Source organism: Podarcis muralis, chromosome 3 (genome assembly GCF_964188315.1).
Source record: "Podarcis muralis chromosome 3, rPodMur119.hap1.1, whole genome shotgun sequence".
NCBI classification, from domain to species: domain Eukaryota; kingdom Metazoa; phylum Chordata; class Lepidosauria; order Squamata; family Lacertidae; genus Podarcis; species Podarcis muralis.
This window is the reverse complement of record NC_135657.1, coordinates 94,987,153-95,010,806: the sequence shown is the minus strand read 5'-3', so window position 1 is coordinate 95,010,806 and position 23,654 is coordinate 94,987,153. Positions and strand designations below refer to the sequence as shown.

The following is a 23,654-nucleotide window of genomic DNA, read 5'->3' as shown; positions in this document are numbered from 1 at the left end:
TGAGCCTGGGGTACACATAGCTGTGGCTTCTGAAAAATCTGTCTGTTTCTTGAGGACTAAACACTTTTAAATAAAAAATGTATGGGCTGCGGACAAATATCTAGCAAATGCCCATAGAAAGAAGTACACTTCCATGATTTTTTGGGTTCTCTCTCTCTCTGTTTTGTTCTGAAAATTCCCCCATACAGTGGTACCTCAGGTTAAGTATTTAATTCATTCCGGAGGTCCGTTCTTAACCTGAAAGTGTTCTTAACCTGAAGCACCACTTTAGCTAATGGGGCCTCCTGCTGCTGCCGCACCGCCGGAGCCCGATTTCTGTTCTTATCCTGAAGCAAAGTTCTTAACCTGAAGCACTATTTCTGGGTTAGCAGAGTGTGTAACCTGAAGCGTATGTAACCGAGGTACCACTGTATTTCATTTGGTGCTATATCTGGGTGAACGACTAGACGTTTCAAATCTCAGCTGTTGATATTCACTAAAATATTTCATTTTGACCAAGCTGTACTTTTCAAGGGAATCATATTGATGACCTTCATGAAGCCATCGATTCAAAACTAATAGGAACGTAATTGGATCCTAGAAAGAGAATAAAATAGCAGTTTTATCTGGATAGAATAGGTATGAAACTTAGGAAGGTGGGGAGGAACGTTGCACATTTCAGATGGAGCCTGACCACTGCTTCTGAATGGAACAGTATCTGGCCTGTCATAATAAATTGTGTATCCTTTTACACTAGCAATCTTCTAATTGTAAATTGTGAGTCATGCCTGGCTTCGCTTTTTGCCTAATTATACAAGCAGTTTTGACAAATGACATCCCACTTCCTACTGGCTAACTTTACTGACCTTGTCATTATTACTAATGGTTAGCTGGAGCTGCTTCAAGCAAAATAAGCAGCTCCAACTTTTTAGCAGCTGAATTTATTTGTTACTTAGCCTATTCTTCTTTTTTTTCCCCTCCCACCCAGAGCAGCAAAAACTGGAGAGCAGCCGTTGACTTATGCGGACGGCTTCTGACTGCCCACGGTCAAGGCTATGGCAAAAATGGCTTGCCCACAAGTCATACAACAGACTCTCTGCAGGTACATTTCCCTTTCAGTCCAGCAAAATTGTGGGTTCGATTTTACAAACGGGTGAAGAAAGCCATCCTTCAGCGCTATTTTTATTTGCTGTCACTTCCTGAATGTGCACTTTAAAGCAGGAGTGGGTAATTTGTTCCACTACAAGAATCTTCATGGAAATGTAACACAAACTGGAGGCCTGCAGCTAATGTATGCATTTGGCTTTGCACGTAACTTGCATCAACAGAGTACACACAACTGCAGTGTTAAGGAACAGAGCCTATCTAACAGTCTTAACTAGTTGAAATTGCTTGTTCCCAACTTATAGGTGCCCTGATTCTGACCACTGGTTGTTTAAGATCCTTCCAGGTGCATTGCCTTTGTATTTTCAGGATTAGTCCTGCAAGCATGATCTATTTAAAACCAAAAGCTGAGATTTGTAATGCAAACGGAAGGCCATTGTCTTTACTGTCATGTTGGGGAAGAAGATACTTTGCCCTTGTTCTAGCCCGAAAAGCATATTATGAACAAATAATTTTTAAAAAAATTCTGCAGCTGCAGCATACTTGCCTAGATTTTTTTCACTTTAGAGGGAGTTGTGTTCCAAAGATTTTTATGAGCATTGTAATAATAATTTGTGCTGATATTTATTTTAAAGCAATTGCAATTTCTCTGTTTCAAGTGTTATTGATACAAAGGTTATAAAGATGTTTTGTGGCACTGTGGCTAGTAAGCAGAATGCTTGAAAACTCCACTGATGAATCTGTGTTCTAGATCTCTTATGGGTGTGTGTCAGTGGGAATAGCTGGAGGCATAAACAATATATACATTTCTTATAATAATACCTAGCAATATTGTGGCAAATAATTAGTTATTCTTTTCAACTTGTGATGGCAGCCAGTTTGGAGGAATCAGGATTGGATGAGAGCAGCAAATCCCGTCCTCAAATTGGCATGTTTTGCCCTAGGTCTATCCATTGCAGCCTGGGCCATTTTTGTCATGGAAATTGTCTTGGTCCCTTGTCAGGAGAGAGACAGGGGGAGTGTGTCCCTGTTAATTCCCCTTGCTCTCTTGGTGACTTTTGATACCATCCTTTGGCATTTAATTATCTGTGGTCTCCTTCAAGTAGGATGTCTTAGACCTGCGTTTAATTAAATATGAATGCATTTTTAGCTTTTAAATAGTTTTAGTTTAATGTTGGTTTTAGTGTTAGTCACTTGGAGTTACTTTTAATAAGAAAGTGACAAATAAATTCAATTAATAATAACAGCCATAAATTATATGTACAACTATATGATGTTGCGAGACGTGGGTGCAGAAATAGGCCCTAGTTAATGTGTAGCATTACAAGGGACATGGGTGGCGCTGTGGTCTAAACCACAGAGCCTAGGGCTTGCCGATCAGAAGGTCAGCGGTTCGAATCCCCGCAACAGGGTGAGCTTCCGTTGCATGGTCCCTGCTCCTGCCCACCTAGCAGTTCGAAAGCATGTCAAAGTGCAGGTAGATAAAAAGGTACCGCTCCAGCGGGAAGGTAAACGATGTTTCCATGCGCTGCTCTAGTTTGCCAGAAGCGGCTTAGTCATGCTGGCCACATGACCCAGAAGCTGTCTGCGGACAAACGCCGGCTCCTCGGCCTATAGAACGAGATGAACGCTGCAACCCCAGAGTCGTCGGCGACTGGACCTAATGGTCAGGGGTACCTTTACCTTTTATATGATGTTAGTTGCTGTTATTTCATTGGCAGATGAGCAGAAAATAAAGATAGTTAAGTGAAGACGACCACCTATTTTAGCTTTCTGATTTTGGCCAAAGGCATCTGTTATGTGGATATCTGTGAATGTATCATAGGCTGCTTTTTAGGCATCATAATAAAAAACTAATAGTAAAGTAAGTTTGTTTGGGTTTTGCAGTAAATGCTGTCAAATGATCTGTCTCTCCCCCACCACCACTTTTTCTTTTCTTTTTTTCCTTTTTCAAGCTTTGGTTTGTAAGACTTGCACTCCTCATGAAACTGGGTCTCTTCCAAAACGCTGAAATGGAATTTGAACCATTTGGAAACCTAGACCAGGCAGACCTATATTACGAGTACTACCCCAATGTATACCCAGGACGCAAAGGTAAATCTGTTTATATTCTGTTCTTCTAATACTAAGGAAGCTGGGCATTAGAGTGTTTAGATCACATTGACTTCAGTCAGAGAATTAAGAACATGCTTAAATATATTCCATTGACATTCATGGGAGTTTCAAGATTTTAATGTTGCTGGATTTTGTCTATTTTTGTCTATTTTGTCTAGTTTAGAAGAGGGAACCCAAGTTTTCAACCTTAAAGGGAGTAAGACAACTTTATAGACAGAAACAACACAATGGTGGCCTAACTTCTTGAAGGTCTTTTGACCATGCTGGTTCACGGAAAGTCTCTTCCAGTTGATCCACAGTGGTTATCCTTTACATAACTGTGGCAGGTAGTAAGGAGTCTAAATATCCTTCAAAGCAAAATACAGTGAACTTAGGTCTGTGTTTTTTTCAAGAAGCACATGTTTGGTAAAAGATAGCAAGCATGTAATATGCAAAAGCATTTTAGAAAGTATATCCAGTTTATTTTATATATATATGTTCAAACATATATATATGTATGTATATGCATATAAGTATGTATGTATGTATATATATGTGTGTGTGTGTGTGTGTGTGTATATATATGTAATATATATATACACACACACATACATACACACACACACACTATCTCTCTCTCTCTCTATATATATATATATTTAAACAGAGGCCAAATTATATTGTTATTTATTAAACTTGTTAGTCTCTTGTTATCCAGAAGTCTCCAAGTGACTTCAAACACATTTTAAAAAGATAAACACATTTTTTTATTAAAAAAATATATGAAACACCTGCCATTCATATGATAAATAGTAATGAAAGCATTGACCAGCCCTTCAGACAAGTTTGTTCAGGATCATGGTAGGATGCAGTTAATCGCCCAAACCAGATGTTTAGTTTATCACAGTGATTAACAAAACAGAAATCTTAAATTCTTATAGCAAAATGTTTCGGCTTCTGCCTTCATCTGCTCTGACAAAAATTATGCTATTTCTGAGGTGGTTGTTAAAGACCTTTGTGGACTGAATGCTCAAAATACCTTCATTCACTGAAGCAAGGCGTTGCTGGTACTACCTAGAGAGGCTGAGGTCATGCAATATTGATGTGTTCAGTGTGAGGCTCCAGAAGTTCTCTCTTTTTGCAAGCATGGTCGGATCTGTTGGTACCTCTGACAGGCTTGCACACAAACACACACACTCAAAACAACCCCCATCCCCCAACACCAAAGCTTAGAATTATTCTTTTAAGGAACACATTGAACTTTAATCCTGTAGCTTGATCCTTGGAGGTTATCAGCAACACTGAAAGCAGGTTTTGAGGTAAAAAGCATGTCTTGTGCGAACCTAACTCATATCCATGGTTTGTTTTTCTTAAATCCTGGTTCAACACTGTATTGGAAATGTAAACCATGGCTAAGGTTTGGTTACAAACCAGGATGTGAATGAATGACTTGAACCGAATTTGCAAATCATGTTTGGAATTGAACCATAGTGAAGTGTCATGTCCGAACTATGTTGTTAATATTACCCGGCTCCCTATTCTCTGCTTGTAAATTTAGAATGAAGGTTTGCTGACGTCTTCTTATGCATGCCCTCTGTACGTCTGTGAATCTTAATCAACCATTGCTAAGGCAGTGACTTGTTTAGTACTAACTATGGTGTAGCATTATGTCTGTACTGGGCTACAAAATTGCTAAAAGTAAAAGATGAGACTTTAGAATTGCAGAATAGTCCAAGACTAAGCATACTGAAGAAGAGATATCTTTTTAACCCCTTACCTATCTAGCTTCTTAAGGAATTGATATCTATAATCAGATCAAAAAGTCAGATAATGCAGGGATCCAGCTGATCTTCCTATAATAGGAAATGGCAGGTGTATTAGATCAAAGCTTGGAAAAGACCGTCACCCTTCCTTTGTTCATATTTGAGGGCTATGCTGTCTTGATGGCCTAAGAGGTAGAAAGGGCATACCTAACAGTCTGCCTTGCAATAAACTGTATTGAAAATGAAAAATGAATCTGTGTCGTTAAACAGCTAATTTAAATGATAAAATAAACATAAATCATACATATATTTTATCTACTGCGCAGTAACCGTCATCTATGATAATATGCTGATGGTTGCTAATTTTTCTTTTCATTTTTTGGTGTAACAAGCATAACTGTAAAATCTTTGATTTATCTATCTCATTTTGATTCACAATAGTTAAACGAATTAGGCAATTAAAATGCACTTTGCAATCAAATGTGTCGAGATACAAATAAATAATGGTTATGAAAGTGGTATAAAATACATTTCATTTAATTCATGTGTGTAATTTGGATCAATTCAAAATATTCATTGAATGAAATGAAATGCATTTCATTTCCGAACAGCATGTGAATTTCAGTCTGGAAATGTTATGAATTTCCATGGGTGTCTCTTAACATTTCTAGTACTACTTTATCCTTGGCGTCTATGCAACTAGACTTGTTAAATGCTTTTCTTTTTACTCCAAAGTAACTTTTCCCTTCTGGATAAATTCTGCCTCTTTTATGGTCCATATTTGTGTGAGTCTGAATTTTCCAACTTAAACTGCCAACTTTTATTGACACACCACGTATTTTTCACTTTCCCTCATCCCCTTTCTCCAACTAGAATCCCACAGCTCTTTCTGTGGCATCTACTTTTGTTAATTAAAATACAGCCAGCTCTTCATAGCCTACCTTACATGCCATGTAGTATGCAGTCCATGTTGTTGTTGTTTAGTCGTTTAGTCGTGTCCGACTCTTTGTGACCCCATGGACCAGAGCACGCCAGGCACTCCTGTCTTCCACTGCCTCCCACAGTTTGGTCAGACTCATGCTGGTCGCTTCGAAAACGCTATCCAACCATCTTGTCCTCTGTCGTCCCCTTCTCCTTGTGCCCTCAATCTTTCCCAACATCAGGGGCTTTTCCAGGGAGTCTTCTCTTCTCATGAGGTGCCCAAAGTATTGGAGTCTCAGCTTCAGCATCTGTCTTGCCAGTGAGCACTCAGGGCTGATTTCCTTAAGAATGGATAGGTTTGATCTTCTTGCAGTCCATGGGACTCTCAAGAGTCTCCTCCAGCACCATAATTCATAAGCATCCATTCTTCGGCGATCAGCCTTCTTTATGGTCCAGCTCTCCCTTCCATACATCACTACTGGGAATACCATAGCTTTAACTATACGGACCTTGTCTGTACAAAATCTTAGTGCCCATTCACATTCCTCATCTAGTATTTAGTCTTGTAGGAGCCAGATTCCAGCTCTTGTACACATCCCACCCCATACAGAACATAATAGCCGATGAACGCATCCCAGTGTACACCCTAGCATCCATATACTCCTCTCTTTATGGCAAACACATCCTGCCATTCACATGTGATGTTCCTCAGAAATTGTATATTAACCTGCGTGACAATTGCCTTTGTATCTATTTCATTACAGAGATGCAATTAGGTCTTGTTTACTTAAATTTTCTATTTTGTCCTGCTCGCCCTAAAGACCGCCCCCCCCCCCACTGCCAATTGCCTGCCTTTAGTGACTATTTCAAGGTATGGTTTTCGTTCATTCTGCTGGTAATGCTTTTTCTTTTTTTAGTTCTAGTAGGCGGTTGCTGTCAGGCTACCTGCCCTGTGAAGGCAATTTGACGAGAAAGCAAAGGTTAATTTTGATAGTAAGTGTAGCTTTAGGATATTGCTGCCCGTCAGGTCTTTTCAAGCCTTAAATTCTCCGACGATTGCTTGTTCTTTGGAAATGCTGGATATCATTGAGTTGGTGTAGTGGTTTTAACTAAAGGAAGTCCTCTTTCCTTCTGTCAAGAGAAGGAACTCACAGGCTAGCTCCACCGGCTTGAGGTTGTCACAGGCACGAGGAGTGCTCCTGAGCCAGCATACGATTGGCATGGTCCGAAGAGGACCACCTTCATCGCTCAAAGGATTTCCAGCATAGGTGTGGCAATTACGATTACCCTGCCATGGTCATCTGCGTTAGAAAAAAAAATCTAGCTTTTAGAATGTGGCAGCTGTCACATGGCTTTAAAAGGGTCTATCTTTCCATCCTCTTCCATCTTTTACAAGGACTTAAAAGTACCGTATTTTTCGCTCTATAACACGCACCTGACCATAACACGCACATCGTTTTTAGAGGAGGAAAACAAGGGAAAAAACATTCTGAATGAAACAGTGGATGTATCATTTTTGTGCTTCATGCTGTGGCCACAGACATGTGATCTGATGGTGAATTTGGGGTGACCCAATGCAAAAATCCTGATAATTCCTGTGGATCCATGCTTTGTAACCACGTTTTTGCACCATTGCAGCCCCAGGCAACAGTGGGTGCGTGATTTTTTGGGTGCAGGCTGTAGCCATGGACATGCTATGTGATCTGATGGTGAATTTGGGGTGACCCAATGCAAAGATCCTGAGAATCCCTGTGGATCCATGCTTTGTAACCACATTTTTGCACCATTGCAGCCCCAGGCAACAGTGGGTGCGTGCTTTTTTTGGTGCAGGCTGTAGCCATGGACATGCTATGTGATCTGATGGTGAATTTGGGGTGACCCAATGCAAAGATCCTGAGGATCCATGTGGATCCATGCTTTTTAACCACATTTTTGCACCATTGCAGCCCCAGGCAACAGTGGGATCTATGCTTTGTAACCACATTTTAAGTGGGGAGCGAAGGAAAAACAAAGAAGGGACATGAGAGGGCAGAGAAGCAGCTGGCTAAGAATGCTGGAGAGGGATTTAACCGGTGGGAGAAAAAGAAAGGCAAAAGTTCCCCCCCAAGCCAGCCATATCTCTCTCTCTCTCTCTCTCTCTCTCTCTCTCTCTCTCTCTCTCTCCCTCCCCCCTCTTTCTCCCTCTCCCTCCCCCCCCTCTCCCTCTCCCTCCCCCACTCTCTCTCCCTCTCCCCCAGCAGCACCGGAGCACAGAGAGGAATTAGAAAGAACGACACTGCTTGCCTGGAGGGGAGGGGCTTTCCCTGCTCTTTGTTCCGTTTCAGCAATCACAGCAACGAAACAGAGGAGGGTGGGCAGTAAGACCCTGAGGCAGAATGCAGGAAAGCTGCCACTTCCTCTTTTCAGGTTTCCCTTCTCCGTGACTCGCGATTTGACTTTTGCTTGATTTTTTGGCTCCAGGGACCACACATTCGCTCTATAACACGCACAGACATTTCCCCTTCCTTTTTAGGAGAAAAAATCTGCGTGTTATAGAGGGAAAAATACGGTATTCCTTTTGCTTCAAGAGATTGGTTTAAAAAAGAAAGAAAAAACATTTTCCAGTTTTGCCTCTCTTTTTTATATATATATAAATCACATACTTCTAAGACGTTGAAACAACTGTAGGTGTTCCAGTGTTTCGGTAAAGTAATTATGACACGAGGGGGAGAAATAGCAGAAAATACTTTGCTTTCAGTGTGGGAGCTGGCAGGGCCCACTTGAAGGATGTGTTTTGTTCCCCCTCTAGTGGCAGCCTTACTAATAGTAATACGCTACCTTCACACCTGCTGGAGAATGCGTTATGCATCTCTTCAAGATGAAGAATTCTGCACTGGAGATCCTTATGGCTAAAGTTCTTTCCATCCTATAATTACATCGCTTTCTTGGTGTTTTTCATACACTTTTCTGTTTTGTAAACCCAGCAGCTATTCCTAGCGCTGCCCACTGAGTTCTGTGTTCTTGGTACTGATGCTATATAATTGCTACAGCCCAAGGTAATACTGCCTCACAAGTCACAAGTATTATTTCTCTCTCTGTTTCTTTTTCCTGCCTGTGCAATCGTTGCTCAACATCTTCTCTTCTTCCTCTGTTGCTCTTTGTCTCCCTTGTTCCTACTTTCCTGAATACCAGCTTAATGCTGTACCCTCACCTCTGCAGCCCAGTTTGACTTCTGTCACCTTTCTCCTTGCCTTGGAATCTTTAGTTCCCACATGACATAGGATTTGCCTAAAGCCTTTTAAAAAGAACAAATACAACTCTATGCATATCATGCTCCCGCATGGTAACTCCAAGTTGTCTCCACCCAGATTGCTGACCAACTCAACACTTTTGCTTACCTTATTTTCCCAGGCTATTCATTAGTTCCTTACATAGAACGTTGAGTACTAAAATAAGGACAGGGATTTTTTTTTTTTTTTTGTGCTCATGGAAATCTGATTTTGTTGTTTGCATGTCTTGGTTTCTAACCATAGCATTTTAGCTGCAAAGTATCCTATACATACTGACTGTAACATTTTGGTTGGTTGTTTTCCTTATGTGTGTCTGTTCTTTTTTTAACTCCAAATAACTTGCCATGAAAAAAGCTGCATTCTCCTCAATTTGTTTTTTTAATTACCTTCTACTTCTTTATCTGACCCATTCCCATTTATGAAAATCTTGTCCTAGATTAGAGCACATGTTTATGTATGCCAGACCTCAGGTAACCCCACCTTAATTTCTGCTGCACAAAGTATTGGATTGCACTAACCTGCTGCCATGTTTTGATGAGTTGGAGTTTGGTTTTGTAGGACAAGGAGGGGGTGATGGGGCAATAATAGTTATTAGATGAATCCTGCCCATGATCATAATTTTTAAAAGGATCCTGTGTACAGTCGTTTTCCAGGTGCCATCACTCTCTAGCATGATAAGGAAATACCCAGAATAGTGATAATTTAGATAGGAGCAGGCTTATCTCTTAATGGCTAAGGCAGGAAACTGGCTTAGCCTCCTCCTTAGTGGAGTCTGAAGTTTCACCCCTTTAGATTCCCTCAAATAATTATACTATTTACTCCTGTGGAGAGGAGCAAAATGTGGCACTTGGGGATACAAATTCATTAAAGTTGACTCTGTTTTCTTTCCTTCTAAATCTGGATGGCCCAGGTCTCAGCGAAAGGAACAAGGTGGGGAGAAAAGGGGAGTGAAAAAGGACTCTGTAAACAGAATCTTCAGAATATCACCATTTCTTCACAACCTCTCCATAAGAATGATGGATATTTTGCCGTCTCCTTAAGGCTAGCTTCAGACATTACGAGAAGCACATCTCTTAACGTCTGAAAGGGACTGTTGCAGCAGGATCCTTAACGTGCACATACTTCTCAAGCCTGTTCATATCCCTCACTTACTGGCTTTACAGTAGATACACATTATGCAGAAGCATTATGCCATCATGCATTTGACCATTATAATAAACACTGACTTGTAGACACAGTTAACTGCTTAACAGTCTTAGAGATGTCCTCCATGTTTCGCATGGTGCAGAAACAACCCAGCCCTTGCTTAAAACCTCTCAGAGACTTCTGGAACTGTGGAAATTTATTTTGAAAAGGGGTTATTACCACTGTGAGAAACCTGTAGGTGTGCATAATTCTTCTAGAATGCTGTGACTAACCAATGCACCTTGTTTATATAAGACTCTTCAGTGTGATTCCCTCCCCCCCCCCTTCCATAGTTCATAATCCTGGTTATCGCAGAGTCTGTCCCGCTGCCAGAAACTCACAGGTGAACTATGAGGCATTGTCCAGCTTTTAAATCTGTCCTCATGAGCATTTGAGGACTGCCTCTATTTACGATTAATTAGGCAGGCTTTCATGTTACCTGTTTCCTTGTCTGCTCATTACAACAACTAGATTTCCCTTTTCTGTGGGAATGTGCTCTCCTTTATTAGCCTCTTTTTGTCCTGGCTTTTTAATCTGAAGCTGGAAGAAAGTTCAATGTGGCCGTGTCGTCGTGCCACAAATCCAAAGTCTTGCTGTTTCGACCAAAATTTTGATTGAAAAGCTCTCTCAGGCAGCCTGCACTTCTGTATCCTGGCTGACAGCGCAGGGTGCCCCTGCCCCTGTATCACCCCAGTGTGACACACACAAACCCCCTCAGAAAAACGGCAAACCCCTTTGTGGTTGCTCATTTCAGGACAGGGCCTGCTGTGAAAGTAAGACAAGTCTTGGGCCACAACTTCACCCCAGCTACATTCACTCAGCCAGCAATCAAGCAATAACTCACACAACAAACAGCACAAACAGTCTTACCTGGAGGCTGATAAGTCATACAACGGTTGTAGGGCGAGCAGACCAAGCAAAGCTGGTGGGTCTTTATGGTAGATTCAGAAGTGTCCTATTAGGACTTAGTCTTTCTGCCTCTGTGGCTCTTGTGAAACTTGACTGAGTAGCTTCTGGAGCACTTAACGTCCCTAAACTTTCCTGGTCAACATGGTTTTGCCTTGCAGATTTTTGACGAGAAAGGTTCGCAACCATCTACCTTCTCGAAAGACTTTCCCTAACTTGTCATTACCACTCCTGTGCTCCCAAGGTCTGCCTTTGTGTTTTTCTCCTGCAGCAATTCAGTAAAAGTGAAACAAAAGAAGTGCCATGGTCAGATCACTTCCTGGTGCAACTGGACTTCTCCGCGACCCTTCCCTTCTGCAGGGAGGTGGGACCAATTCGGATGGTCCGCCCCCGCCACTTAATGGATCCAAATGGTTTCCAGAGAGTGGTAGGGGATGCTTTATCCCATGTTGATGGCCTTTCAGCTGATTCCCTGGTGGCCCGCTGGAATGCGGAGTTAACCAGGGCTATCGACAGCGGGTGGCGCTGTGGGTAAAAGCCTCAGCGCCTAGGGCTTGCCGATCGAAAGGTCGGCAGTTCGAATCCCTGCGGCGGGGTGCGCTCCCGTTGTTCGGTCCCAGCGCCTGCCAACCTAGCAGTTCAAAAGCACTCCCGGGTGCAAGTAGATAAATAGGGACCGCTTACTAGCGGGAAGGTAAACGGCGTTTCCGTGTATGGGTCTGGCTCGCCAGAGCAGCGATGTTACGCTGGCCAGGTGACCCGGAAGTGTCTCCGGAAAGCGCTGGCCCCCGGCCTCTTGAGTGAGATGGGCGCACAACCCTAGAGTCTGTCAAGACTGGCCCGTACGGGCAGGGGTACCTTTACCTTTATCGACTGTCTGGCTCCGAAGCGCCCTCTCTGATTGCATGGAGCCCGGACAGCCCCGTGGTTTTCTTTGGAGCTGAGGGCGATGAAACAATAGCTGAAACGGCTAGAGCGTCGGTGGCAGAAAACTCACTCCGAATCTGACCGGACACAGGTTAGAGCTCAACGTCGAGCCTACCAAGTGGCGATAGCGACGGCGAAGAAGACTTTCTTCACCGCCTCTATTGCATCTGCAGAAAATAGTAGCAGGAGACTCTTTCAGGTGGTTCGCAATTTAATGGAACCACCTTTACCACCGGGGCCTTGTAAAGACCCCAAGATCTCCTGCAACGATTTTGCAAAGTTTTTTGCAGATAAAATCACTCATATTCGGAAGGAGCTAGACACCACCGTGGGAGCAGGGCTGGGGCGGGAGAGTGCTAGAGCTCTGTCTGGTCAAGTTGCATGGAATCAATTTCAATCCGTTACCCCTGAGGATGTGGACAGGCTGCTTGGACGCGTGAAACCAACCACCTGTCTACTTGATCCTTGCCCATCCTGGCTAATAAAAGCAAGCCGGGAAGGGCTGGGTGATGGGCTCTGCGGGGTGGTGAATGCTTCCCTCTGTGAGGGAACATTCCCAGAACCGCTGAAAGAGGCGGTCATTAAACCGCTTCTTAAAAAACCATCTTTAGACCCAGCCAGTATGGCCAACTATCGCCCAGTCTCAAATCTTCCATTCTTGGGCAAGGTGATTGAGCGCGTGGTTGCTGAACAACTCCAGGCCGCCTGGAAGAAGCGGACCATTTGGATCCCTTCCAATCGGGATTCAGGCCTCATCATGGGACTGAAACTGCCTTGGTCACGCTGGTTGATGATCTCCGGCGGGCTAGGGACAAAGGTGAGAGTTGTTTCCTAGTTCTGCTGGATCTCTCAGCGGCGTTTGATACAATCAACCATAACATCCTTCTGGACCGTCTAGAGGGGCTGGGAGCTGGGGGCACTGTTATACAGTGGTTTCGCTCCTTCCTCCTGGGCCGTGTTCAGAAAGTGGTGGTGGGGGATGAGTGTTCAGATCCCTGGGCCCTCACTTGTGGGGTGCCTCAGGGTTCCGTCCTCTCCCCCATGCTTTTTAACATCTATATGAAGCCGCTGGGAGAGATCATCAGGGGGTTTGGACTGGGTGTCCATCAATATGCAGATGATACCCAGCTCTACCCCTCTTTCAAATCAGAACCAGTGAAGGCGGTGAAGGTCCTGTGTGAGTGCCTGGAGGTGGTTGGAGGATGGATGGCAGCTAATGGATTGAAGTTGAATCCTGACAAGACAGAAGTACTGTTTTTGGGGGACAGGGGGCTGGCTGGTGTGGAGGACTCCCTGGTCCTGAATAGGGTAACTGTGCCCCTGAAGGACCAGGTGTGCAGCCTGGGAGTCATTTTGGACTCACAGCTGTCCATGGAGGCGCAGGTCAATTCTGTATCCAGGGCAGCTGTCTACCAACTCCACCTGGTACGCAGGCTGAGACCCTACCTGCCCGCGGACTGTCTCGCCAGAGTGGTGCATGCTCTAGTTATCTCCCGCTTGGACTACTGCAATGCACTCTATGTGGGGCTACCTTTGAAGGTGACTCGGAAACTACAACTAATCCAGAATGCGGCAGCTAGACTGGTGACTGGGGGCGGCTGCCGAGACCACATAACACCGGTCTTGAAAGACCTACATTGGCTCCCAGTATGTTTCCGAGCACAATTCAAAGTGCTGCTGTTGACCTTTAAAGCCCTAAACGGCCTCGGCCCAGTATACCTGAAGGAGCGTCTCCACCCCCATCGTTCTGCCCGGACGCTGAGGTCCAGTGCCAAGGGCCTTCTGGCGGTTCCCTCACTGTGAGAAGCAAAGCTACAGGGAACCAGGCAGAGGGTCTTCTCGGTAGTGGCGCCCGCCCTGTGGAATGCCCTCCCATCAGATGTCAAAGCGATAAATAACTACCTGACATTCAGAAGACATCTTAAGGCAGCCCTGTTCAGGGAAGTTTTTAATGTGTGATATTTTAGTGTATTTTTGGTTTCTATGGAAGCTGCCCAGATTGGCTGGGGAAACCCAGCCAGATGGGCGGGGTACAAATAATAAATTATTATATTCTTCATTTTGAAGGAGTCTGCTTTTGGATGTTAGTGGTGTGTGTGTTATTTCCCCATATGCCCCAAAAAGACAGAAAACAGTTGGTTTTTTCCTTGAGTTTTTAAAAATTATTCCAGAACCACAAAACTAATTTGCAGTAGCCTAATCCTTTCGTTATGCTTTTAAATCAGATCATATTAGAAATTTCTCAGTGCAAAATTGAAAATAATATTCAAAATAAATAAATGAACAGGCTACAGAGGGACAGTATAAGTACCCATTATTTGTGGTTAAAATTTTAATATTATATAGTTTATATATGGATAACTTTGTCTTGCAGTCTTTTTTATTTTATTTTGGGGCTGGGTGTCAATATTTGGTACAAAATAGGTGGTGTATATTTTTAAGCAATAGCCTACCATAGCCTAAATAATTGCCAGTTCAGAAGCTGAAACTGTCAAATGTAACTGGTCTCTCATTGGAGCTGATGGAGTAGCCCTGTTCCCCATCTCTCGCTCTGCTGCATTGAGGTGAAGACCACCTCAGAGGCTGTTCTAGAAGGACTTTGCCTAGTATCTGCTGCCCTGTGGAAAGAATGGTAATGAACTGTTATGATTTAATTGTGTGGCTGCAATTTTATTACCTTGGAAGGATGCATATCCTAGAAACTAGGATGTAAATAACCATAATAAATAGATAGATAGATAGATAGATAGATAGATAGATAGATAGATAGATGATAGATAGATAGTGGAACTAAGGGAATTTGTGATCAATGTTGCCTCTTTTTATCCTGGGACATCAGTGAAGAAACATGTAGTCAGTGTCAAGCCTTTTTAAAGTGGTGATTAGCTCTTCTTTTCTTTTCTTTTGCTGTGATGCTACCTTGTAAGGGTAGATCAAGGTTTCCCCAAACTTGGGTCACTGGTTGTTTTTTTGGACTACAATTCCCATCATCCCTGGCCACTGGTCCCTCTGGCTATGGATAATGGGTGTTGTAGTCCAACAACATCTGGAGACCCAAGTTTGGGAAACCTCGGACTAGATGATCCCCAGGGTACCTTCCAACCCTACATTTCTGTGATTCTATGTGTGCATTGTCTAATTCTAAAGTTAAATTTGCTGGTGCTATTTGAGCAAAAGTTACACATCTAAATCCAGATATTTTGACACAGCATTAACCGACTTTCCCCGTCACTAAATAGTACTGTATTTTCATAAGCTCACAAGATTTTTGTCCTGCAGTGCAAGTGACATCATGCTTTAGCGAAATCATAAAGGAAGCTATCAGTATCTCTGCTTTAAAACTGTATTTTAAAATATTACTATGAAAGTCAAAGTCCTGGTATTTTTGCTTAGTTGGGATGTAACTGAGGAATGAGAGAAAGAAAAACCATCTTTTCCAAGACCAAAGTGGGGAAAACCAGCCTGCCTCCCAATGCATTGCACCTTCCACTCTTGACCTTCAAACTCCCAGGCTCTGAAGTAGCAGAAGTCGGGTGCTTGGCCTGTTCCTCATGCATGTCGCTCCCATTCCTGTGCCGTCCAGGATTCATGGTGTAGATGCTGTGGGGAAATAAGTTTCCACCCCCCACCCCCCGAATCTGAAGTGAGCCAAGTAGTAACTCCCATTTTGTAAGAAATTGACTTCAGTGCTGGTTGGCTGCCAACTTTATTTGCCACTTCTAAAATGAAGCTGTGGGATTAGCTCTGGTGCTACATCTTTCTGATTGCGATATGGATTTCCATTGCACACTAACCTCTCTGCTAATGAGTTGGCCTTCCATGCAGCAGCATGTAGGATCATTAACTTTGCTTAATAACCATTCTCAGGGCTAGTGAAGTCATATTTTTCTCTCTGTGGCATGGTGACTATCCATCTGTCTGTGGAGTGAAGCTTTTATACTCAGTAGGTCTGAAAAGGAGGGGATTGTGAGCAGCCCGGGTGCTGTAATAAGACCTGAAAACTGTGGCTTTAGAGCCACAGCCACGAAGGACAAGAAGAATAAATGATGGGGACACAAAATAGAGGAATAAAGTTATTTAAAGTAGTTAAGAAAGCATTGCAGAGCTCATAGGTCAGCAGGAAAGACCCTGGGCTACTAGACAATTTGGTGTGTTCCTAACAGAGGGATTCTCCTCGCAAAAATATATTGGATTGTTATTGTATAAAAAATACTTTCATTTGTTTTCTAAGCCCTAAAGTTTCATGTTTTGTAAATTTGGGTCCTAAAACATTGTGTAAAGGAATCGTTAGACCTGCATTGGAGGGGGTTGGACTAAATGACTCCCATGATTCATTCCAACTCAACAATTCTATGACATCCAAGAAGAAGCTCAAACCTTTTTAAAAATGAGGCGCAGTACCTGTTAGGAATGTTTCAAGTACAAGAAGACCTGGTTTCCCTAAAGGAAAGGACTTAAATGACTTCTAATGACCCTTGTAGGCCTAAAGTGACTAATGATTCTTCAGTTGCTAAAATCACAATGGCTGGCAGCCACATACAGACGTGTAGAACTCGGAAACCTTATTTAGTTTGCATTCAGACCCCCACAAAAATCAGTGAGTAAATGGAACTCAAATTGCACTTACAGTTTCACAGATAAAACGGAGACCACAGCTGAACACTGGTCTGGTTTCATTTGCTCATCACTTCCTCAGATAACTTAAATCTTGAAATTTTAGGCAAAGATATTAGGCAAACAATTCATTAAGTGCAACAATGAAGAAGGGTGACGGAGTGCAGGGAGGGGGGTGGGCAGCTGTCCCAAAATCTACAGCTTGCTGTTCCATGCTAAGGTTTGTTTCAGGCCTGTATAGATCACGTCTCCAGAGAGACATAACCTTATCTTGAGTATATGCAGAGAGCATATGCCTGTGATAGACGTGGACCGTACCGATAACTACAATAATTGCAACCCATCCATTTTGTTACCATTCTAGGTTCCATGGTTCCTTTTTCCATGAGGATTTTGCATGCTGAACTTCAGCAGTACCTCGGAAATCCTCAAGAGTCGCTTGATAGACTGCACAGTATGAAAACAATCTGCACAAAGGTAAAGGGCAGTCAGTCTTTCTTCAGTACTTGGGCATCAGTAGCCTTGCACTTTCTGTAGGCAGAGTATTTAGAATGTCTGGAACAGCCATCAAGCTTCAGTCATTCATTGCACAGTTATGATGCAATAATTCTTCGACAGACAGGGTAGGCTTAAAAGAAGCTGCTCTTTTCCAGACTCAGTGGAATTTGAAAGTGCTTCATTTTGACTGGCTCATGCTCTGTGCTCCGAAATCTTAAGATTTTGCTGTTAGAAATGTGAGTGTCCGTTACACCTTAACTCTGTATTTCAAAGGCCACTGCTACTCAGTTATGCTTTCACTTTAAACAAACCATCAGCCTAGGAATGTGACAAACAATTGTACCTTGTAGGGTGGCAATATCCAGAGTTAAATGTTAGCAATGTATCCTACTTTGAACCATATCAATCTTCTCATTTAATAAGATGCTGGTAATTTTTATTTTCATCAAACCAAACAAACCTGATCCTGGATATGACAACAATCTACCTGGATCCGAACAAAAGCCTTGCCTCGTTCACAGAAGCCAAGCAGATGACTCCATCAAATCCTTAAGCAGGCCATGAAGGCTCTAGGCATCTCCTCTGGTTGGTCCCTAGCCACTTTTGCTCAGGGCCATCCTTTCACTGGGTTAAACCACAGAGCCTAGGACTTGCCGATCAGAAGGTCGGCGGTTCAAATCCCCGCGACGGGGTGAGCGCCCGTTGCTCGGTCCCTGCTCCTGCCAACCTAGCAGTTTGAAAGCATGCCAAAGTGCAAGTAGATAAATAGGTACTGCTCCGGCGGGAAGGTAAATGACGTTTCCTTGCACTGCTCTGGTTCGCCAGAGTCATGCTGGCCACATGACCCGGAAGATGTACGCCGGCTCCCTCGGCCAATAAAGCAAGATGAGCGCCGCAACCCCAGAGTCGGCCACGACTGGACCTAATGGTCAGGGGTCCTTTACCTTTATCCTTTCACTGAACATGGAGGCTACTTAATCACTGATAGACCCAACTTCCATGAATGTCTCTAACCCCTTTTAAAGACATCAGTCAGCTGTATTGTGTGAAGAGTATTTTATTTTGACTTCCCTCAATCTGCTGCCAATAAATTCATTGAGTTCTAGAAAGGAGGGACCTTTTCTCTGTACACTTTTCCATATCAAGTCTTTGGGCAAGATCCAGTTAAGTTGCTGCATGCACAGAACAAGGTCTGCGTGCACAACGGGACTTCCCCTCGTCTCCTCTCCCTGCATCCCTAAATCTTCTCTGGAAGATTGGGAAAAGACCCAGAACAGGTTCCAGGGGGCATAGTGGCCGGAGTGCGGGAAATCTCACTGTGCAAGCAGACCTTGTTCTGTTCTTATCCTGTGTAGCACTACACTGAATAAGACCTTTTGCCTTGACCCCTCTTAGTCCTCTTTTTCCTCAATATTAAAATGTCCCTTTTCTCTTATGGAAGGTACCTCAATTTTCTGATGATTTTGGTTGCCTTCTTGCTGATTTCAAAGGCAATCCTACATGTAACATATGGCAGTAGTCTAACCTCTAGAGAAGAAGAAGTAGAAGAGTTTGGATTTGATATCCCGCCTTTCACTCCCTTTAAGGAGTCTCAAAGCGGCTAACATTCTCCTTTCCCTTCCTCCCCCACAACAAACACTGTGAGGTGAGGCTGAGAGACTTCAGAGAAGTGTGACTGGCCCAAGGTCGCCCAGCAGCTGCATGTGGAGGAGTGAAGACGCGAACCCAGTTCCCCAGATTACGAGTCTACCGCTCTTAACCACTACACTCACTACAGCAAACTTTTTCAGCAGGGGGCCAATCCACTGTCTCTCAGACCTTGGCAGGGCAGGCGGACTATATGGGGGGGGGGGTGAACGAGTTCATATGCCCCACAAATAACCCAGAGATGCATTGTAAATAAAGGGACACATTCTACTCATGTAAAAACACGCTGATTCCCGGACCATCTGCGGGCCGGATTTAGAAGGCGATTGGGCTGGATCCAGTCCCCAGGCCTTAGTTTGCCTCTAGAGGTTACAAGAGCACTGAATACTGGTGCTATCCTTATCAGGATAGACTAATAATCACAACTCAAATTCACACATATGCATGCAAGAGGGATGGGAAAGACTTTGCTGCAGTTGGAGAGACTGAACTACAACTCCCATCTGCACCAGGCAGCATGGCTAATGACTGGGGGTGATTGGCATTGTAGTCCAGCAATAGCTGGAGGGCCACAGTTTCCCCATCCCTGGCAAGTCTCACCCTGAGAACCAGCAAGTGTGTAATTTCAAGTGGTTCAGCTGACTGCTTCCATTCAACATGGCAAGGAAAATGGAAAAGCTAATCTGTCTGTACCAGCACATTTAAAAACTAGCCAGAAGCCTGGCTAAACACCGCTCTTCTGCAAACAGCAAATCTTGTGCCAAAATCATCATTGGAGAGTTTGAGGGTCTTACTGGACCAAATTCAAACTTGCAGTTTCTTTTTTTCTTTTTCTTTTTACATCCTACCCCCCCCCCCAATATGTCTCAAGGTGAATGCCTTCTTTCACCAGTGTCAGTCTTTAAGTGGTCCCAGCTAGATTTTCGAACGAACATTTTCGCAGAGATGAATGGGGGTGGAGGGAGAAATAAATTAACATCCACACTGCAGTTTTTGTTTGCCTGAAGACAATTCCCTACTACGCTGGCTCACCAGTACAAAAGTATATTGATTTATGTTAGGCAGGCCAGTGGTCCAAACAAAAAAAACCACAACTAAGAGCTTTAAAAAATACCTTACAAATATATAAAAAACCAAGGCCGAGTCTCCTGAAGTGTAGAATATTCAATTCTTATTTTCCCGTGTGTTTTGTCCTGATAATGCCTATAGGCTACATATTTACTCAACAGAAAAGATGCACCATCTAAAATTCGTCCTAGGAACAAAAGCACAGTTCTATATTTCATCAAAATGCCAGGAACACTTTCATGAAGCAACACAGAGAACCTTTTTTAACACTTGTAATAATGTATGTGTGACCTTAAAATAAAATAAAAGTCTTCTTTCAGAAGATGGAAGATTTGCCCAGATGGGAAGAGCAGAAAGGAAAATAAATTCCTGGCAAATGTAAGCTGGTGGTAAAGGCAAGTGAAGACAATATTGCTAAACCCCACAGTGAAAATGTCTTCTAAGAACATCGGGAAATGAGTAAGGAGATGGTTGGGCCCTCACACATCAAAGGAGTGACAGAGGATGAGGAGAAACTGAGCGACCACTTTGCCCCTGCCTTTGTTGTGGAAGGTGTGGGCAGATACCTGTGCTGTAACTGATTGCAGGGAAGTCGTCGGAAGAATCATGTCCAAGAGAGGTGACAAGAGATGAAGTTCCACAACAAGGGTGGGGAAACAGTTTCAGACCCAAAGGCCACATTGCTTTCAATTTTGCGCAGCAAGCTACCTTTCAGCCACAAAGAAGTCAAAGGAATCTACACGCTCATCCCTCTCTCAGCACCTTTCATGAACCACAGTTCCCATGATTCTTTGGTGGAAGCCATGACTGATTAAAGTGGGATGATGGGGCTTTAAATGCAAATTGCAGCTGGGGCCTTCCATCTCTCAGCTGGCAGGAGCTGAAATCTGCACCGAAACGGTGCACTCAGTCCCCAGGAGAGGGAGTCCCTTATATTTGCTGATCAGCAGAAACGACTAGCTAATTAAAGTACAAGTGCTCTGGAATGAGTCTCATTTAGTTCTCTTAGGCCAAAGGATGCTACAAATCATGATTTTAGGAGTGGTGGCATTTGAGGCGTCACGGAGGGAACCGAAGATCTTCTTCCATGCAGATGGAAGGTTTGATTTATAATTTCAGGCACAAAACCATTCAAAGCTAGCAGCCCAAATAATTTTCCAGATCATCACAGCCATCTTTATTTTAGCTTGCCCAGACTTCGTTTTAATCACAGAAATCGTTCTGAAAGAAAATGTGTGTGATACAGGATACATCATTGTTTAACTAGGAATGAAGCCCCTGCTGGAAGCTATAAAACTACCAAAGAGAGAGAACGTTTGGGTTAGATGGTGGTGGTTGTTTTTAACACCTCTTTTGGAATCAGCTTGTATTTTATTTATTTTATTGCATTGGCTCAGATCCAGAGTTTCCATGAAGGGGCCTTCACTTGCAGCATGCTTCTCGATTGCCTTCTCCCACCAGTCCCCTGTGCCTTCCTCAGCAACTGCTCCAGATGGTTGGAAGTACCTCAAACTGTAGAAGGGGGCTTCCAGGGGAATCAGCAAGAGTGGCTTGCCCACCCCTCTTTCCACCAGTGAGAGCCTCCACTGAATTGCAGTCCCTTTTGTGAACGGAAAGATAATGTCAGATCCAACCTATTGCAGGAAAGGGGCCAGCATGTACATTAGCATGCAGAATATCTTGGATTCAGTCCCTGGCATCTCTTCAAGTGTTCAGAAAGCTCTCTGCCCGACGACTCTGCTGCAATACTGGGCTCGGTGAGCTCTGGCTTCATCTCCATATGTCCACATATCTCTCACTTCCTCCAAGTAGTCCCAAGCTGGCGTACACGGGCATGATCCCAGTTTATCCTCCCAACAGTCTTAGGAGGTGGGTTAGGCTGTGACCGGCCCCATACCAGTTACAGGGTTTCATTGCTGACCAGCTCTTTGAACCCTGATCTCCTTGGTCTAGAACCAAGCACTCTGTCTGCACAATGGTGTCACCCGCCTGTCTGATTGAAGCCTACCAACTGTGTCTTGTGGCAGGTGCTTCGCAGTCTCAGTCACTGGCAGGCGGCCCAAATAGGAAGCCCTCACTGGGCTGTCGTCACCGGTGAGCAATGACTGGCTCCACGGATGACAAATTCGTTTAGTGGATTTATACAGTCCTCAAAGTAACTCACTGGAGAGCCAGTGTGGTGTAGTGGTTAAGAGCGGTGGACTCGTAATCTGGTGAACCGGGTTCGCGTCTCCGCTCCTCCACATGCAGCTGCTGCGTGACCTTGGGCTAGTCACATTTCTCTGAAGTCTCTCAGCCTCACTCACCTCACAGAGTCTTTGTTGTGGGGGAGGAAGGGAAGGGAGAATGTTAGCCGCTTTGAGACTCCTTCAGGTAGTGATAAAGCGGGATATCAAATCCAAATCCAAATCCAAACACTGAACATGCTTACTTCAGTTTGTGTTGCACTGCTTTCGTTTTGCACAGGCTAATAACCCTCCCCTGAAGGAAATAATTGATATCCGGCCTAGCGTGTATTTCTCCAGTTATGTTCGGAATAAGGTAAAGGGTAAAGGACCCCTGGGTGGTTAAGTCCAGTCAAAGGTGACTATGGGGTTGCGGCGCTCATCTCTCTTTCAGGCCAAGGGAGCTGGCATTTGTTCACAGAATATTAACTCTTGGGTGTATGTCATTTCAGCAAAGCTGCAGTATGAAAGCATTCTCTCTTTTTCTTCTTAATTGATTTGAAGGGTGATTCCTATTACTTCCAATAGATTGGTGTTTTCAAAAGTTGCTCTCGTGTGGGGCAGGGGGGGCCCTATTTGAATCTCCCTATGTGCAGAATATGGTGACCATGACTGATTTCAGTTTACAAATTTTTTGCTTTCCCTCTGGCATGGCGTTCAAACTCAACAAAGTTGCTTAAAAAAATACTCATTGCAGATACTGGATAACTTGGAATGTGGCTTTGCAGAAGATGGAAGCATGACTACCATTACCCAAGAGAACAGGCAAGGTAGGCACAACCCCTGAAGCCTTTTCTTCCGCAGTCGGTGTATTTTTATCACTCACCCAAATACTGTCAGAAGTTCTCACAAGATTGCTCTGTAGCTGTTAAAACAGGGGCATTGCCGCTCGTGCAGCCTTTAAAATGATGCACCCCTGTATTTTGATTGCTGGGAATCATTTCGCAGATTTGCTTTTTACTTTTGATCGTGGCGATGCATTAAATCACAATCTTCTCTCCAGTTTCAAAAAAAAGGAAAATCGCTGCCATTCGAGAATGACAGATTTATGATAATAGCAGTGCGGTGCTTAGAAACCAAAGGAGCATTTAGTCTTAAAACTCAGCTCATTGTCCCCATAAGGCTCTCTTCCTGACATTTGGGGTTCTTGTTTGAACCCGTGGCGTGGCCCCTAAGCTGTCAGTTGCCTGTTAGGTTGTTGGGTTTTTTAAAGGCTTTCCCACCCTACAATGCCACATTTAATTTTTTTGCAGGGCTTCTGCTTTCCCAATATTTCCCCAAGAGCGAAAGGGGGGGTTGTATTGTTTTTATTTGTTACTATGTTTTGTGTTTTTGTATTGTAGACCAGGGGTGTCAACTTGAATAAAATATTTTTTGGATCAACATAATTGATCACATGTATGGATGCTGTGCTGGATGTTGGTCCCACCCATGAACAGATGGAGTCTTTCTGT

At 43.6% G+C, this 23,654-nt stretch overlaps 1 protein-coding gene across 9 annotated transcripts in view; it reads left to right on the top strand.

The window, feature by feature from the left end:
* Nucleotides 1-23,654, top strand: part of TRAPPC12 (trafficking protein particle complex subunit 12) — a 56,339-nt gene that overhangs the window by 12,820 nt on the left and 19,865 nt on the right. For all 9 annotated transcript variants that reach the window (XM_028722455.2, XM_028722454.2, XM_028722447.2 and 6 more), the window contains 4 exons: nt 968-1,081; nt 3,039-3,177; nt 17,127-17,239; nt 22,898-22,970. In XM_028722455.2, the coding sequence (XP_028578288.2) occupies nt 968-1,081; nt 3,039-3,177; nt 17,127-17,239; nt 22,898-22,970 (439 nt within the window). The remainder of the gene's footprint in view (nt 1-967; nt 1,082-3,038; nt 3,178-17,126; nt 17,240-22,897; nt 22,971-23,654) is intronic.